Consider the following 18,723-nt stretch of genomic DNA (forward strand, 5'->3'; position numbering starts at 1 on the left):
AAAGGGGGCCAGAAGCCCAAGGCCTGGGATTTGGGAGAGGAGGGGGCTGAAGGCCTGAATTCTTGGGCCTGAGGGAGGCAAGACTGGGAGCTTGGACTGCTCAGTTTGGGGTCCCAATTTCTTGGGGGTGCAGGGTAAATTGGAACAGGCAGCCCAGGGTCCCTGTCCAGGATCTTAAGGCTCTGAGGCCAGCCGGGGGTCCCAGTCCCAGGCCGAGGCAGACCACCTCGCCTTACAGAAGCACAGACTTATAAAAGCCAGAGCTTCCTGTCCCAGGGACCCCGTGGGGGTGAACTCCGGATCCACTCTGCGCCCATAGGCAATGGTTAAACACCCGGCCCTCCGCGATCCGCTCCCTTCCAGATGACAGCCCAGGAAAATCCCTCTGGGGCAGTTCCTCCTCCGTCCGCTAGGAGTCGGAGTCGCCTTGAACGGCACCCGACATCGCCGACAGGGGGCGCCCGAGAGCCGGCCCGCCCTGGGGGCGGAGCCTCCGCGCCGGGGCCCCTCCCCGCCCCCCGCCTCCCTCTTCCCAGCTCCGGCTCGGCCACCAGCTCCGGCCTCGGCTCCCCCTTCCCGGGTCCCCCTCCCCGGTGCCGAGCCCACCGAGGGCCCCTGTCCCGCCCGGGCCCAGCCGCCGGCCAGCACCGCAGCCCGGGGGGCCGCCCCCCGCCTGCCTGCCTCCTTCCAGCGCCGCCCTGCCCGAGCGCCCCCGACCATGAACCTCTTCCGATTCTTGGGGGACCTCTCCCACCTCCTGGCCATCATCCTGCTCCTGCTCAAAATCTGGAAGTCCCGCTCCTGTGCCGGTGAGACCCCCCGGGCCCCGGGCCCCCGAAAGAGGGGAAGGAAGAGTTGGAAGGAGGCGTCCCGCCGCTCGGAGAGGGGAACTGACCCTCCCCCCACCGCTTCCAAGTCAGGGGGGCCGGGCGGGGAGACCGTTCCGGGAGCGCCCCGGGGCCCCGATGCCCCCCCCGGGTCCCGTCCGGGGTTCCGGAACAGGGAGCCGGCCGCGGCGTGGCGGGCGGGCGGGGAGGCGACGGGGAACTGATGACGTGGACGCTGGCGGCCCGACGGGCGCGGGAGGGAGGCGGCCGGTTCCGGGGGGCGGGGGGCCCCGAGGGCAGGCGGGGGGGTCCTCCGTGCGCCCCGCCCCGGCTCCGGACGGGGGGGACTTCTGAAGCGGGTCCCGGCGGCCGTGAGGCCTAGTCCGGGCCAGAGCCTCGGGCTGGAGTAGCTGCGGGGCCCGGGCCGCCCCCTGGCTGTGAGCCGCGGGGAGCGGGCCCTTCTGGGGGGCGGGCGGGGCGGCCTCCGGGGACAGCTGCACCCCAGGGCCGGCCCGGGCGGCACCCTGCATGGATTCCTCGTGCAGCCCACCCCGTCCTCCCCTCTGGACCACAGGGATTTCGGGGAAGAGCCAGGTCCTGTTTGCGGTGGTGTTCACTGCCCGCTACTTGGACCTCTTCACCAACTACATCTCCCTCTACAACACGTGCATGAAGGTACGGCCCTGCCCACCTCCTGGGAAAAGCTGGGGCGTCAAGACTCCTGGGGCTGAGGGAGGAGGGGGCGAAAAATTCCAACTCCTGGGTCCCAAGAAAGTAGGGGGCCCTGACTACTGGATCTGAAGGAGGAGGGCCTGGGGACCCCACTCCTGTGTTAGAGGGAGGAGGGACAGGGGACCCCGACTCCTGAGTCTGAGGGAGGAGGGCAGGGGACCCCGACTCCTGTGTTAGAGGGAGGAGGGCAGGGGACCCCGACTCCTGTGTTAGAGGGAGGAGGGCAGGGGATCCGGACTCCTGAGTCTGAGGGAGGAGGGCAGGGGACCCCGACTCCTGTGTTAGAGGGAGGAGGGCAGGGGATCCAGACTCCTGAGTCTGAGAGAGGAGGGCAGGGGACCCCGACTCCTGAGTCTGAGGGAGGAGGGCAGGGGATCCAGACTCCTGAGTCTGAGGGAGGAGGGACAGGGGACCCAGACTCCTGTGTTAGAGGGAGGCGGGCAGGGGACCCCGACTCCTGAGTCTGAGGGAGGAGGGCAGGGGACCCCGACTCCTGAGTCTGAGGGAGGAGGGCAGGGGATCCCGACTCCTGAGTCTGAGGGAGGAGGGCAGAGGACCCCGACTCCTGAGTCTGAGGGAGGAGGAACTAAGGGGGCCCCATCTTGCTTAGACTCCTGGGCCAAGCCTTTAGGGGGCTGAGGCGTCTGTCCCCTCCACCCCCGGACAGGTGGTCTATATCGCCTGCTCCTTCACCACGGTCTGGATGATCTACAGCAAGTTCAAAGCCACGTACGACGGGAACCACGACACATTCCGGGTGGAGTTTCTCATTGTCCCCACGGCCATCCTGGCGTTCCTGGTCAACCACGACTTCACCCCTCTGGAGGTAGGCTGCCCGCACACTCCCCGTGCTGGTGGGTGGCATGGCTGCTGAAGCGGACTCGCTGCCCAGCTCCCAAAGGTCCCCATTGCGGGGGACATCGACATTCAGTGCCTGGAGTGAGCTGACAGGAACCCAGCCGTAGCACTTGCTGGGGCCAGACGGGTCCTGCAAGCCTTTCACCCATGCCCATTCACTTCGATGGCAGCCCCATGGTCCGGTTGAACCAATTGGGGCTTCCGGAGTCCAGAGGAGTCGTCCAGGGCCACTAGCCCAGTGAGTGCCAGGCCGTTTGCTCAAGGGCGGGGAGCTGCAGCCCTGGGACCAGAGTGCTTGAATCGGAGCCCCAGCTCTGACCTTTCCTCGTGTGCCTTGACAGCCCGGTGCCTCAGTTGTCTGTTGGTCAAGTGAGCCTCAGGCTACCGTGAGACTTTATGTCCCGTGGGCTCCAAAACCAGAGAATGGGGACCTGAAACACACCTCGGCTACCTAGCAAGGAGCCGTAGTGGTGCTGTGAGGGAAGCTAGCATTGGACGGCTGGCTGCCAGGTTGGTGGTTTGAACCCGCCAGCCGCTCCTTGGGAGAAAGATGAGGCTGGCTGTTCCAACCCAGACCTGCAGCCCCAGAACCCGTCTGTAGGACCTCTGGGACTCAGAACGGCCTTGGTAGCAGTAGGTGGTCTTCCACTTAGCAGTTGTGGGGCCTTAGGCCAGTCCTCTCACTTTGCAGCCCCTCAGTCTCCTCATCCATAACATGGGTTTCATCTATGCCTTGGGGGGCTCGCCGCAAGGTCAGCGGTTCAAACCCACTGGCCACTTCATGGGGGAAAGCTAAGGCTGTCTCCTCCTGTACAGCATTACAGCCTCGGAAACCCACAGGGGCAGTTCTACTCTGTCCTGCAAGGTCGCTGCGAGTGAGTTGGGATCAACTCGATGGCCATGGGCGAGTCTATCTAGGGTCACAAGTACAGGATCAGATGTGTGTCCTTGGGCTGAAGTGCGTACCGCAGTGCCCGGTACTTCCTCACTACCATGAGGGTGGCTGCCGTCACGTGGTGCCTCTTCTGTGATGTTTTGGCGGGACCTGTACGGCTTGCCCGTGAAGTGTCTGCTGCCCACTGAGAGGCTGGCGGTTCAAGGGTCCAGCCAGCGGGGCCTGGGAGGAAAGGCTTGGCAGCCGACATCCTCAAAGCCAGCCCCTGCGAACACTGGAGCCCAGTTCTACTCTGACCCACGGGGGACCACCAGCAGTTGGCAGTCCACCGGGCAGGACCGGGCTGTTGTGGCTTGGCGTGAAAGTGTGAGCTGCTCATGCCTCTTCGGTCAGTTACCAGGGGGTAGGGTGGGTGGGGGGTCACTCCTGGCTCACTCTGGCCCACAGCAACCCCGTGCTGGCAAGGAGGGCCGAGTGCCAGGGTTTGTAAGACTGTGCACTTTTGAGAGCAGTCCACCAGGCCTGTGCCCAGGTGCCTCTGAGTGGGTTTGAACCCATGCCCAACTGGACCACCCATCAGGCTTGTAGTTGTTGTTGATCCCGACTCATGGCACCCATGCTAGGGGACAGAGTTGAGCTGCCCCAGAGACAAGACTGTGGTGGGGTCTTCATGGGGGCAGATCGCCAGGCCCTTTCTCCCACAGTCGCGTGTGTCGCCACTGAGCCCCCACCTCCAACTCTCCACGCCCAGCGCCATCGAGTGGAGGCCGGCGCACCGCGACCCTGCAGCCCAGGGCAGAACTGCCCCTGTGGGTTTCCGAGACCGGAACTCTTCACAGGAGTAGAAAGCCCCATCTTGCTCCCTTGGAGCAGCTGGTCAGCAGTCCCCCAGCTCATTTACATACCTCCTGGTGGCCTAGCTGGTGCACATGGGGCTGCTAACCACAAGGTCAGCGGATGGAAACCATCAGCTGCTCGGAGGGGGGACGTCAACGCCTCTCTGCTCCCTTAAAGAGCTGCCGTCTCCAAAACCCACAGGGGCAGTTCTACCCTGCCCTGCAGGGGCACGGGGAGTCGGCCTCCCCTCCACGGCAGCGAGTTTTGGTTTTCTTCTCTGGGGGCCCTTCAGAGAAAGGATGTCCCCATGCCAAATATTGGCCCCGGCTGGGTGCTCCTCGGAGGCCCCCTGGGAGGCTCAGAGGGGACCGTTGCCAGGATCGGGACCCAGGCCCACTTACTTCCCACCCTGCAGGTCTTGCCCCGGTGGAGCGGCTGGTGGTTTCAAACCACTGACTTAGCAGTGCTTAGGCATCTCTCCACCAGGCCTCCTCTCCCCGAAACCTCTGCTGTGCACTGTCACACCCTGAAGGTGGCATTTGTTTCCCCCAAAGAAGGTAAATACACTTCCTGAAGAAGTCAGGTGTCACAGAAATTGTGAAGTAAAACATGACAGGCCCTTCCCTCGTCCACTTCCTTCAGGGCCACCTTTGGGTGTGTGGCATTTCTCAAATGGGTGTGTTTCTACAGCCACTGAGGATTCTGGGTGATCTTGGGAGCCAGCCCTGGACGCCAGCTGCCTGGGTGGGAACCCGGGTCCTTAAGTTGCTCGAACCTGTGATGCTGTCCTCCTGGGCCTCAGTCTCCCCATCTGTACAACGGGGATAACAATAGAACTTAACCTCAGAGGGTTCGGGGAGGCCCGTGAACACCTGAAACACAAACTAGAAGGGAGTAAAGGGAAAAAAAAGGGCCACCCCCACTCCCACCACCCAGAACCTCCCTGCTGGAACCACGCCCATCACCTGTTCTGTGCCCAGATTTGGGGGTGAGGAGGTGCTCTGAAGGTCAAGGCCAGGTTAGGTGGTGACTTTCTGGGAGCCCGAGACCAAGAAGGGGCTATCCGGCACCTGCGTCCCTTCTCCCCACTTGTAGGGTACCCTCACTGTTCCCCTAGACCCAGCGGCTGTCTCAGTCAGCTAAGGCTCAACCCGAAAGACAGATTCTCCCGCAGTGGAGGCTGCAGGTCCCCGCTCCGGGAAGGTCCGGTTCTTTGAGATGCTGCTCCCGGGCTTCCCCAAGGAGACCTCGCATTGCTCTTACTCCATCCCTGCCCTCGCGGGGATCTAGCACCTGCCTTCCACACGGAAGGAGCCCCTGCTGGCTTCGTGGTTTTGAGTTGGGCTACTAACCACCAGGCCAGCGGTTTGACACCACCGGCCGCACCTTGTGAGATGGGCGAGGCTTTTTACTCCCATAAAGAATTATGGCCCTGAGATTCGGTCAGACGGAGCCTTGATGGGGTGACTGTTAGTCTTTTGTCACCCCTCTTTTCCCATCGCTGCATATGCTGAATGAGATTTTTATTTCTCCTCAACGTGAAAGCGTTAAGCCTCAGAAACCCACAGGGGCAGTTTACCCTGTCCCACAGGGACTCGGCGGCAGGCAGCTCGGCTTGGGTTTTCCCTGTGAGCACAGGAGCCCTGCTAGCGCTGCGGGTGAGGTGTTAGATAACTAACTGCAAGGCGGCCAGTTCAAACCCACCAGCCCCTTTGAAGGAGACGGATGAGGCTGTCTGCTCCCGTAAAGTCTCACGAAGCTCGGGGTCCCTGCAAGCCAGCACCACTCCATGGGGGTGCTTGGGGCTTTAGCCCCATGAATGAAGAGCATTGCATTGCCTTATTAACGCAACCGGAAACCTACTCCCAGCTGGGAACCGAAGCACAGGCCCCATACACCTGCCAGCCAGCTCCATTGGTTGGTTAGAACTGGGTGCTGGTAAGGCCAAGGTCGAGGGTTCAGTCTCCGTTAAGGGCCATACACACGATTTTTTAAGGGGGCCCTGGTGGTGCGGGTTTAGCCTGCTAACTGCAGGGTCAAGGGTTCAAACCCACCAGCCGCTCTTCAGGAGTGAGAGGAGACCGCCTGCTCCCGGAAAGAGTTGTAATCTTTGAAACTCAGAGGGGCGGTTCAGTTCCTCCTAGAGGCCCCCTGTGACTTGGCATCGACTCAGGGGCAGTGCGTTCCAGTTTTCTGGGTCACCTCGGCACCCCCAGAGGGCCGCAGCACTCGCTGTGGGGAAGACAGCCCTATGCGTCACTGAGCTGAGCGCGAGAAAGGACTTGGTGGGCATGGGGGTCAGGGCACACACAAGGAGTGACCGTGTGGTGTTGCCAGCTGACCACAGAAGTGGGCGACCTGCTTGGTTGTGGCATTCACCACAACCCACATCTGTTAAATTGGGGCCCCTTTTTCTGATGGTAAATATATATATATGTACACGCACATATATATATGTATATTTGTATATGTGCACGTGTATGTCTTTGTATACCATACATGCTCGAGTGTAAGCCAACCCAAATATCAACCGAGGTACCTAGTTTTACTAGAAAAACTGCCTTTAAAATGTGCTGGAAAACTAGGCTTCTGCACGAGTCTGTACGGGATATGCTTTTTAAATTTCTATTTTTCAACTTTTTTGTTGTGATTGTTGAAACTCTGGGAGGGAAATAAATCAATAAACCCACTGCCACCAAGTCCCTTCGACCTCTGGGTTTCCGAGGTTGTAAAGGTTTGGTTTTTAAATCATTTTACAGCTTTTTTTTTAAATCATTTTATTAGGGGCGCATACAACTCTTATCACAATCCATCCATCCATCCATGTGTCAAGCACATTTGTACATTCGCTGCCCTCATCATTCTCAAAACATTTGCTCTCCACATAAGTCCTTGGCATCAGCTCCTCATTCCCCCCTCCCTCACTACTCCCCCCTCTTTCATGAGCCCTTGATAATTTATAAATTATTATTTTGTCATATCTTGCCCTGTCCAACGTCTCCCTTCACCTACTTTTCTGTTGTCCGTCCCCCAGGGAGGAGGTCACATCCTTGTAATCGGTTCCCTCTTTCCAACCCACCCTCCCTCCGCCTCTCACAGCTCTTTTCACCACCCACCCATCCATCCATCCATCCACTGCATCAAGCACACTGGTACACATGTGGCCGTCATCCTTTTCAAAACATTTTCTTTCTACGTGAGCCCTTGGTAGCAGCTTCTTTTATTTTTCCTTCCCCCCCCCCCCCCGTGAACCCTTGATCAATTATAAATTATTTTTTCTCATCCTACGCCATCTCCCTTCACCCAGGTTTCTGTTGTCACCCTGAGTGTGGGGGGTGGCGGTAAATCTTTACGGGAACATCCAGCCTCATCATTCTCCTGTGGAGCACCTGGGGGGTTGAACCACCGGCCTTGTGGTAAGCAGCTCAGTGCTTAGCTGACCGAGCTACCAAGTGGGGTTGGAAAGGTTCTCCAGGAAAACTCAATTACTATCTTCTCAGGACGCTTTCCCACCAGTGTTTATACAGTATCCACCACAGGTTACACACCTAATCAGCCGGGTCGGGGGACCGCGGGCGCTGGGCTGGCCCCCCTGAGTCCGTCCCGGCCTCCCCACAGATCCTCTGGACCTTCTCCATCTACCTGGAGTCGGTGGCCATCCTGCCGCAGCTGTTCATGGTGAGCAAGACGGGCGAGGCGGAGACCATCACCAGCCACTACCTGTTCGCCCTCGGCGTCTACCGCACGCTCTATCTCTTCAACTGGATCTGGCGCTACCACTTTGAGGGCTTCTTCGACCTCATCGCCATCGTGGCCGGCCTGGTTCAGACGGTCCTTTACTGCGATTTCTTCTACCTCTACATCACCAAAGGTAGCGGAGCGGAAGTGGGGTGGCGGGAAGGCCGGCAAGGGCTCCCCAGCTCTCTGACCCCTAGTAGAGCAGCAGGGTATCTGCTCTCCAGCAGGGCTTCGGAGCTCGGGCTCCTACAAAGATCTCCCCGTGGACCCTGGGCCTCTTGAGGTGCCATCAGGGAGGGAAGGTCACGGTGTCCTAGGCACCAACGTCTGAACAGTCCATGCCATTTCCTACCTAGAAGCCCAGGGCAGTGATTAAGGACTCAGCTGCCAACCACAGGGTCGGTGGTTCGAACCCACCAGCCGCTCCTGGGGAGAAAGACGAGGCTTTCTACTCCCATAAAGATTCACAGCCTCGGAAACCCACAGGGGCAGTTCTGACCTGTCCTGTCGGGATCCAGTGAGTTGAATCAACTCGGCGGCAATGAGTGTGGTGTTCTTGGTTTGGGAGAAAGGGAAGGAGCCCTAGTGTCGCGGTGGCGGAGGCGACTGCTCGGCTGCTAACTGCAGGCTCGGCGGTTTAAACCCAGCAGCGGCTATGCTGGAGAAAGATGAGGCAGGCAGAAGGCATCCATACAGGTGCAGCCGGGGAACCCTTGGGCAGTTGGACTCTAGCTATGGGGTCACTGGGCATCGGAATCAATGACTCATCTGCCAGCTGAAAGGAGGTGACATGAGAGACAAAGACCTGGCCATCGCATCCCAGAGCTGGCAACCAGGAACACCCCATGGTTCCACGCTACCACCTTGGGGCTACCCCGGCGGGAGGGGGAGCTACTGGATGGCCAGCAGCAGCTCTGTTTTTGCCACCTGGGGCGATGGGGCCCTCTCCCCCAAGCTCATCCCGTGTCTGGCCCCAGCTTTCCTCTGCCAAGTCCTTCCTAAGCCCCTGGCATCCTGCCCGTGGGTGTCCACGCCCACAGCCCTCCCTCTCACACCTTTAATACTGCTCCGCCCCTTCCGGCCTCACTCATTCCCTCCTCCATTCAACAAGGTCCTTTTCTCTTTCAACTTGTTCTCCTGAAGTGGGCGAAGGTGGAAGTTCACAGCGCCCATCAGGTTTCCACCCAGCGACTCAAACAAGGTCTGTTTCAGGTCCTGGGTGGCCAACCCCCACCATACACACGCACTAACCTCGCCTCCTCCCTGGGCTGCCCGTGCCTTGGACTCCCCTCTCCCAACCCTTCCGGCTCCTGGACTTTGTCCCAGGCAAGCTGCTGCCCTTTTGAACTTGGAAGGCCGATGGTTCTAGAAATGTCGAACTCTCTGGAGCCCTGCTGCTCCAAGGGAGAAAGACGAGGCTTTGAGTTCCCATAAAGACGAAGCCACAGGGGCAGTGAAAGGAAAGGACGGAGTGGGAGTTGACTCCTTGGCCGTGAGGTTTGTCTTTTTGGTGGATCCCGCCCCTGCCTTCCCCCAGGGAGTGAGCAGACACCTAGCAGGGGATGTCTTTGTGAACCTGGCACCTTGGCTGGTGACGGCACGGAGCAGTGGGTCTTTTTTGCAAGGTCAGGGAGGAGCGGGTGACTATGTCAGAGGACACCAGCCTCCAACATCCGAAGGGCCAGTCGGCCCAATTATACGGCGATGATACATAAAGAGGCTGGAAAGATAGGAGGGAGGGTGAAATAAAGGAGGCAGACACGTGACATGGTAGCATGCTCACCTCGGCTCCTCTTGAGGGACCATGCGGAACTGGGAGAAGTGAGGGAGAACCTTTACTGTCTTGGGACATTTGTAGGTACCCGTCAGACACGCATCTTCAGTGGTTACATGCGTCACAGGGTGGGTGGCATCTACAGTAAGGTCCCTGAGCTCACAGGTGAGGAAACCTCACACCTTCATTGGGGCATGGGGGTGGGGGTGGGGGTAACATGGTGGGAGGAGATAGCAAAAGGATGTCTGCTTCTGTAGGGAGATAGGATCAACCATGTGCTCCCTTTAAGGCAGCATGGCTGTTCAGGGGAGAATCTGTGGGAAGGATATTTAAAGCAGGATCATGTACTTGGACTTGACCTCTATCTTACCAAAGTGGAGGCTTTCCTACCGTGGAAGACCAGCTTTCCAGATTCCCTCTGGGATAGGTTAGGGAATAGAGTCCCCATCCTGTTTCCCTCCGTGTTGGTTTCCCACAGGTGACGCGTCTTCCCGTCCAGGGTAGAGATAAAGGGAGGCCATGCCGCTTTCTGCCCCTTGTGCTAGAGTCACGGTGGGCCACGCCAAAGGGAGCAGAGACATCGTTTGCATATTTACACAGACACCTTGGTGGCACTGTGGATCAAGCCCTGGGCTGCTAACCAGAAGGCAGGTGGTTCAAACCCACCAGCCGCCCGGTGGGAGAGAGACGAGGCTGTCTGCTCCCATCCAGATTGATTGACAGTGTCAGTTCTCCCGTCCAGTAGGGTCACCAGGAGGCAGGGTGGACTCGTTGGCCATGGGGTTGGTTCTGTTTCTCCATCTCCTCTTGGAAATGGCCTCACTCACTTTCCTGCGTGTGATGTGTCAGCTTTCTGGTGAATTACGGCTCCTGTTCCGGAGCCTCGCGGAAGTTCATGCATTTCTATTTCTAAATGCGTACTACCAACAGAAAAAAAGGGACGGGGGGCGGGGAGGCAAAAACCCACTGCCATTGAGTTGGTTCTGACTCAGATGCCACCCTTACAGGGTGTCCGAGTCTGTGAGTCTGTCTGAGAGCACCCACGGGTTGTAAATGCTGACCTTGACCTTGTGGAAAGCCTGAGCCGATGGTCTTCAGCTACCCTGCAGCTGCACTCACCCCAGGACTCCGCTCTCAGACCCCAGTGAGGCGTGCCCTCCATGGACGAGGCCCTTGTTCCCAGCCAAAGGACCGCCTTGACCCCAGGACACAGTTCACAGGCTTAGGAAAGTGGGGGGGGGGGCGACAGGAGACGCAGGGTGGAGGTGGGCTAGCAAAGGCTCATGGAGAGGGTTTGCCAGGAACCAGAGGAAACCAAATGTGCATGGATTGTGGCATCGGAAGCCTGTAAAGCTTCACTCAACGCAGGATAAAAAGTTAAAAAAAGAAAAAGCTTAAAAGAGGCACCTGACTCGTGAAGCCCGTTGTTCTGTTTTTTAGAAGGCTTGGGGAGAGATTTCTTTGGTTTATGTTTTTAAAGATTATATCAGACCCTTGTCTCCAGAATGCCTGGAGCCCATGAGAATTTGGCTTTCTGTTCCACCCCCCTCCGCCCCTTTCTGATCAAGTCAATTATGGCATTGTGGATCAGAATATTCTGTGGTGGCCGTGCACGGCCTGGTTTGGTTTTGTGTAATCTTGGGTCGCCGCTTTTCCGTTTTGAAGGTCCCAGGCACGGCAGGTGAACTAGGAAGTGAAAGAAAAGAGCCGTGGTCTTCCCGGGAGCAGAAGGCTGACCTTTCTCAACCTTTCCCTTAGCGGCCGAGGATCGGCCCTCCTGCCACCAGGGATCCTTGTTAAGTCGATTCCAGCGCCTAGCGAACCATGTGACCCAGCCAAACTGCCCTAAAGGGTTTCCAAGCTGGTCATCTTTCCAGGAGCAGCCAGCCACGTCCGGTCAGCAGCCTGACACTTAACAGGCTGCTAGGAAAGATGACCGCTAGGGGTTGGGGGTGAAGGGCTTCGATTTATGTTGACTTTCCCTGGAACTTACAATTCTCAGCGTCCAGGCCCTGCCCAGTGCCCCAGCGGGGCGTGGTTGGGATGTGGGGGGCTGCAGGGCAGGACATCTCGGTGACCCCCCTTCCTTTCTCTCCGCAGTCCTGAAGGGGAAGAAGCTGAGCTTGCCCGCATAGCCATGGCCACCGCCCCTCTCCCGGACCGGACAGCGGCCTTGGCCTGGAGAAGGCGAGGGCAGCCGCCCGCTCGCCCACCCACCCACCCACCGAGGTGACTTTTTAAAGAACCAGCCTTTCCCCGCTCCCCACCCCCTCCTGCCGGGCTTCCCGGGACAGGGCAGGTGAAGGACCCGCCTCTTAGAGCCGCCGTTTGTAGTTCTTTGCCTTTTGAGAAGAAAACGACAAGAACCACCACACAATCTTTTCGCGATTTAGGTTTTTATTTTTATTCCGACGACTCCTCTGGCGACTGCCTGGGCTCCGGATTTTTTAATAAACGTTTCCCGCAGGATTCCATGAGCCGGCGCCCGGGCCACAGGGCATCTTTTTTCCTTGGCTGTCTTCCAGACTCCTTCCCTCCCCCCGCCCCCAATGGGTGCCAAACACTAAATCCACCCGCGGCAACGTGGCCTCGCTGGCCCTGTGAGCACAGCCCTGGCCCAGGCCGCCCTCCTGGGCTGGGGACCTGGAAGGGGCCCCTGGCTTTTTTCATAGTGATTTCTTTCAGAGTGTGGGCGTGTGGGCCTCATCCTGATTTTTTTTCCTTTGGCATCTTGGTGGGAGGGGAAGGCGCCAGCCCAAGATCACCACCACTCTGACACCAGGTTTTTGTACAAAGTTGACAATTGATTCTTTGTTCTCTTGAAATAAAATGAGGAAAACAACCCTCTCTCTTTCACTACACCTAGTCTGATCTGCTGGTGTTTTGAGGGTGGTGGTGCTGGTGTGTGTGTGTTAAGGATTGATCTGTGTGTCCCGTTCTCCCCCCCCCCTTCTCAAGTCGCCCTGCCATTGAGTTGGTTCTGACTCGTAGTGAGTGTACAGGACAGTGCTGTGGGTTTCTGAGGCTGCACGTCTTTCCCGGGGCAGACAGCCTCATCTGTCTCCGTCAGAGCAGCTGGTGGGTTCAGACTGCCGACCTTGGGACTAGCAGCCCAACACGCAAACCACTACGTCACCAGGGTCCCTTGTCCCCTGCAAAAATCAGGCGCCGTAAGTCCTCACCTTTGGGCCTATGGTTCCGGCCGCATTAGGAATGTGGGTTAGGAATGTGTTAGGCTGGGTTGTCTAGAGGAACAAACCGGTGTCAGGGTGTCCCGGTCCAGTCCAACTCAAGTCCAGGGCTGGCTGAGCCTCTTAGACTCCAGTAGCTGTAGACCGATGATGCAGAAAGCAAGGGGACCACAGGCCGCTGGGTGCAGAGTCCCGTGGGCCTTAGGTCATCGTGTGGGCAGTGTCGGGCGCTGACAGTGCCGTCAACTCCCAGGTTGGCACCCAGGATCTGGGGCCCCTGTGGGGCCACCCCTGGAAGCAGACAGAATCCCAGCAAGGAGGGATGGCAGTGCCAGAGCTGGAGAAGTTCCTAGAGTCTCATAAGCCCCCCACCCCCAAACATCACCAGGTGATCACCTGCCTGCCCGATAGATTGAACCCCCGCCCCCAATCCACCTCCACACAGTTGTCATCAAGTAGCGTACAGTCTAAGCACCACAGTTGTCTGTGTCGTGTTAATGGGGCAGGGTTTGGAAGGGGGTGTCCAAAGCCAGTCTCTGACCTGCTATCCCAGCAGCAGGGGCCCTGATAGCAGAGTGGGGCTGCTAACCACAAGGTCATCAGTTCAAAGTCGCCATCCCTTCCTCAGGAGAGAGATGAGGCTCTTCCCTGTAAAGAGTTACCTAGTCTGGGGAAACCCACGGGGGCAGTTCTACCCTGTTCCATACAGGTGGCTGCCAGTGGGCATCAGGTCGATGGCAGTGAGTTTGGTTTGGTTTGAAAAGGAGCTGAGATGGGGGACGAGACACCAGGCCCCGTGGAGATCCTCAGGGAAACCAGGAACCGGAGCTTAAGAGATACAGAGCCAACAAAGAGAGAGAAAGCCTTCACCCAGCACAGGGGACTTGAATTCACACTTCCAGCCTCCTTAACAAGGAGCCTGGTCGCGTAGTGGGTTGTGCCTCAGGCTGCCAGTCTCAGGGCCAGCAGTTTGAAGCCACTAGCAGTTTCTTGGGACGAAGATGAGGCTTTCTACTCTGGATGTTGCCAGCCTTGGAGAAACGCACAGGGGCAGTTCAACTCTGCCCTCTAGGGTCACCATGAGTCCACTGGATGGCAGTGGGTTTTTTTGAGAGCCTTCTCAACCGTGAGAGATGAGTTTGTTATCAGCTTGCGGTGGTTCTATTAGAGCAGGACTGAGGAGCCAGGGGTTCTCCCCCAGCCCCTCTTCTTTGCTTCCACTTTCTCCCCATCAATCATCCTCGGGCAATTGGAATTAGGGGAGACACAGGGATATGAGAGATTTGAGTCCTCTTAAGATGCTCAGCTGCTCCCTGGGGAGGAGAGTTTGCAGAGACCCTCACAGAACTTTCCAGATTCTCGGGTGGCGGAGGTCCTTGAAGAGCAGTGCTCTTGCTCTTGTGTGCGTGCCAGGGCTTGCTAACTGGCAGGCCCGCCCGCCCTCCCTCCCTTCCCTTGGCTGGTGGGGCATTTTATGGAGCCCCCATGCTGCTTTCCTGACAGAAAGGACCCTGGGCTGCCAGCCTTTAAAAGCCAGCTTTCCCCATCAGAAGCTGGGCTGCTGGCTGCCCCCGAGAATCAGTCAGCCTGGCCCTGCTGGGTCCTCATTTCTGAGCGGCAACAGATGGCTGGCGCTGAATAGATGGGACGTGAGATTGTCACTAGAGTCCCTGGGACTTGGCTCGGTGGCCGATTCCGTTTGTTGTGGGCTGGCGCCGGTGTTTCCTGGGGCAGGGGGGTGGTTTGGGAAGAAAGGCCAAGGAACTGAAATGTTCCCAGTCTCCTCCGCGGTCCCTACACGCCAAGCTCATGTCCTTCACGTGTGTTAAAAAGTGCCTGGCTCTTGGCACGTCTTTGGAAATTGTGACCTTTGATCGAGTCAAGGAGCTCTCGTGGCTTAATGGGCAACGTGCTGGGCTGCTGACCACAAGGTCGGCAGTTTGAAACCATCATCAAGCTGCTTGGGGGAAAGATGGGGCTGTCTGCTCCTGTAAAGAGTTACAGGGGTGGGGGGGTGATGAGGAGCTGATATCAAGGGCTCAGGTAGAAAGAAAATGTTCTGGGGAGGGAGGAGGGAAAAAATGAGTAGCCGATGCCAGGGGCTTAATTGGAGAGCCAATGTTTTGAGAACGATGAGGGCAATGAATGTACAAATGTGCTTGACACAATCGATGTGTGTATGGATGGTGATAAGAGTTGTATGAGCCCCTAATAAAAGGATTAAACAAGAAAAGAAACCAATCGGTTGTCATCCATTAAAAAAAAAAGAGAAAGAAAATGTTTTGAGAATGATGATGGCAACATATGGACAAATGTACTTGATACAACGGATGGTTGGACGGGTTGGGATGAGAGTGGTAGGAGCCCCCGATAAAATGATTTTAAAAAGAAAAAAAAAGAGTCAGCGTCTGGGAAACCTATAGGGGCAGTTCTACCCTGTGCTATAGGGTCGCTATGACTCGGAATGAACCTGATGACAGCGGATGTGGGTTGGGTTTGATACTTGTCAGTATGACCCTGTTTGGAGGTAGGGAGGTTTTGGGTTTTCCCCCCTATGCTCCTGAGGGTAGACCAGAGTTGGGTGGGACCTAACCCTAATCACTTCCAAGTTATGAGAAAGAACAGGATGGACACAGAGGTTTGGCGTAGGGGGTGATGCCAAGACATCAGTGTGAACCCACAGTCCACGGGGCAGAAAGATGAAGCTGTCAGCTCCGGTTAAGAGTTCTAGTCTTGCAAACCCACAGGAGCTGTTCTACTGTCCTGTAGGGTCGCTGTGAGTCAGAATCAACTCCATGGCAGTGAGTTTGGTTTGGAGAAGAGTCAAGCTCCTAAGAGGTCCCTGCTCCCTGCTGCTGTGGCTTCGTCCCCTACGTCTCTGGAGGGCAACTCTGCTCCTGAGCCGGGTGCAGTTGCCACCAGGAGACTCCTGACTCACGTGGGAGACCCCTGTGTGCCCAGGTGGAGTGGCACCCCACTGGGTTTTCTTCTGAATGGACAGACACATTTTCCACAAGGACACCCCAGGCTTTTCGTCTGATTCTCTCTGGGAGGGGCTCGAACCCCTAGTTTTCAATTTTGGGGTGACAGCAGAGCGTTTGCACCACCCAGAGGCCTCACTCGGGAGGCAGGTAGCTGAGCATTTAACATGTGCCCATGGGGCCTGGGTGGTGGTGGGGGTGGTGTGTGTGTGTGTGTGTGTGTGTTTCCATGTTGGCTAATGGCAACTGTGATTTTGTGCTGGGTGCTGAGCTCACCTGGCTGGGCGGCCTCTGCGCACCTGGTTCCCTAGAGAGGGACTTTTCTCAGAAGAGGAAATTGAGGGTTAGCAGAGAGAGTGGGATTTGCAGGGCATGGGGGTGAGATGGGGGCTCCTTCACTTCAGTCTCTATTTTAGCAGAGGCTGTGTGATTCCTGAGCCCTGCGGGGCGGGGGGTAGTGGGTTTCCCACTGAGCCCTTGAACACAAGGTCACGAGTTAGAACCCGCCGCTCCGAGGGAGAGAGATGAGGCTTGCTTCCTTCTCAAGCAGTCTCGGTCAGGGAAACCCGCAGGGGTAGTTATATGCTGTCCTAGAGGGCCGCTACGAGTTGGACTGGACTCGCTGGCAGGGAGCATGGCATGGTTTCTTGCACACTTTGCTGGCTGGCTGGCTTTCGACCCAAGGTCCCCTGTGTTCACAGGATTTTGCCCCACCAGCTGAGGCAGGAAGGAGGGCACTTGGACTGGGGGGAGGGTGGGGGCGCTCTGTCCTTTGGCCCCGTCCCGGTGTGCACCCATCTGAAAACCAGCCATGGACACACAGCGTGGCCGGAGCTACGCTGTCACAGCCGGAGGAAAAAGGGACATGTGGGGTGGAACCGCATCCCTTGCCAACAACCCCCAGCCCACCCTACTCCACTCCCCACCAGCGAGTAAGTGGATGGGACCCGGGCTGGAAACAGGAGGTTTTGCCCGGTTCTTGAGGCCATCTTGGGGCAGGGTGCACCTTACAACTCTCCCAAGATGTAACCAGAGCAGAGGGGACAGAGAGGAGCTAACGAGAGGGGGTGCAGTAGGTACCCCCTGGACATCGGTATGGAAGACCTACTTCTGGAACGGACGGAGAAATCCCCTTTCTGGTCCTCAGTCGAAACCCTGACATCCGAGGTCTAGCTTCCTGAACTGCAAGAAAACAAATGTCTGTTTGTCAGACCCACCCTTTGTGGTCGGCAGCTCCTGTCTGAGTGGCACCAGCGAGCGGAGAAGACCCAGGGGCGGTGCCAATGATAAGGTTGGTGGTTCGAACCCACCCAGTCCGGTATGTGGAGCGGAAGAAAGGCCTGGGGAGGGACATCTCAACCAAGAAAATCCTTGAGTGCAAGGTTCTACTCCATAGCCTGCAGGGGTCACAGCAGTGGACTTTCAAGTAGCAAATGAAGGCACGTGTCTGAAGTCATCCCGCTAGAAAGAGGACAAGAACATGAACTCGGGACCTCCACGTCCCCATCTTTGTTCATTAGACACCTCAAAGGCTGGGCACAGGGGCGCCAATGCGGGGGCAGTGGGGGGTGGGGAGCAGGGGAAACGGCTGCCTCCCATGACTTCATCCGCTTGTAAGCCAGGGGTCTGCAGACCCCAGTGGCGCCTGTGAAGACATGGTGTGCTTGGCCTGTGCACTGAAGATGTATTCCTTGCCAATTGATTTCATGTCTCCAAGGGCTCACACACACACACACACGCACACAGAGCCTAGAAGTTTCCAACAAGCTAGTCATCTGGATGTGCGGGGAGTCCGCACCAACGGTGCCTCAGCCTCCGGGTAAAATGTACAACGGATTTCAAAAACTCACTCCCATTGGGTCGATTCCAACTCCTAGTGACTCGTGTGGGTTTCTGAGACTCTAACTCTTCAGGAGAACAGAGAGCCTCGTCTTTCTCCCGCAGAACGGGCTGGTGGTTTTGAACTGCCGACCTTGTGGTTAGCTGCCCAGCACATAAACACCACCGCCCCCGGGGCTCCTATTTCTAAAGCTTAGGTTGGGACAAAGAGCTGAAGGGATCACGTCAATAGTGTTTACATTGGTCATAGGTGGAAACGGTAGTGTTGGATTAAGTAAAAAAAAAATCCGAAAATTGATTTTGGTTGTTCTGAGTTTATGTCCTGTTTTTTTGAAATGTGGCTCCTAAAAACAAAAACCAAACCCACTGTCATCGCTTGGGCTTACTCTGAGCCCGTGGACGACTGTAAGGGATTTCCAAGTCTGGCAATCTTTACAGGAGTCGACTGCCTCATCTTCCCTCCTCAGAGCAGCTAGGGGCTTTGAACCACCAACTTGGTGGTTAATAGCCCAAGGCTTACTCTACTGCACTAGACAGTTCTCAACCACCCTGCCCCCCAACCAGGGAGTCCTTGAGGGATGGGAAGTTAGTGGAGTCCATTGCAAAGAGGTTGGTGGTTCAAAGCCACTCAGTGGCTCCTCGGAGGAAAGAGCTGGCCAGCTGTTCAGAAACCCACCTAGGGCTCAAATAGAAAGAAAATGTTTTGAAAATGATGGCAACCTTTGTACAAATGTGCTTGACACGATGGATGGTGATAAGAGCTGTAGGAGGCCCCAATAAAATGATTAAACAACAAAAAATAAACCCACCGTCGGACCCCTGTGGAGCCTGATTGTACTTGGACAGAGGGGATCACGAGTGGGCACTGACTCACCGGCGACCACTTGGGTCTTGTTTTCTCTTCTTGGTGGTTGCCGGCGCTGCAGTGGTTCAAACCCTCCCCTCGCCTGTTAAGCAAAAGGTCAGCGGTTCCAACCCACCGACCGACCCCTCAGAGGTCGACTGTGGCAGTCTGAGCCCGTGAAGGGGCCAGCCTTGGAAACCCCTCAGG

The 18,723-nt window shown here is 57.3% G+C and overlaps 1 protein-coding gene across 1 annotated transcript; it reads left to right on the top strand.

Annotated features, from left to right (window-relative positions):
* The first annotated feature begins 516 nt into the window (after positions 1–516).
* On the top strand, positions 517–12,522 carry KDELR1 (KDEL endoplasmic reticulum protein retention receptor 1). Its single transcript, XM_075537548.1, has 5 exons — positions 517–809; positions 1,402–1,502; positions 2,227–2,385; positions 7,768–8,020; positions 11,762–12,522. The coding sequence occupies exons 1-5, from the start codon at positions 719–721 to the stop codon at positions 11,794–11,796; spliced, it is 639 nt and encodes a 212-aa protein (XP_075393663.1). The 5' UTR covers positions 517–718; the 3' UTR covers positions 11,797–12,522.
* The last annotated feature ends 6,201 nt before the right edge of the window (positions 12,523–18,723 follow it).

This window comes from Tenrec ecaudatus, chromosome 18 (assembly GCF_050624435.1).
Source record: "Tenrec ecaudatus isolate mTenEca1 chromosome 18, mTenEca1.hap1, whole genome shotgun sequence".
Lineage (NCBI taxonomy): Eukaryota > Metazoa > Chordata > Mammalia > Afrosoricida > Tenrecidae > Tenrec > Tenrec ecaudatus.

Bases quoted from the DNA above. Each gene is read 5' to 3' on its own strand.
- KDELR1 (XM_075537548.1), top strand. From the start codon at position 719: ATGAACCTCTTCCGATTCTTGGGGGACCTCTCCCACCTCCTGGCCATC. The intron at 810-1,401 runs GTGAGACCCCCC...TCTGGACCACAG, and splicing joins GAAGTCCCGCTCCTGTGCCG to GGATTTCGGGGAAGAGCCAG. The intron at 2,386-7,767 runs GTAGGCTGCCCG...GCCTCCCCACAG, and splicing joins ACGACTTCACCCCTCTGGAG to ATCCTCTGGACCTTCTCCAT.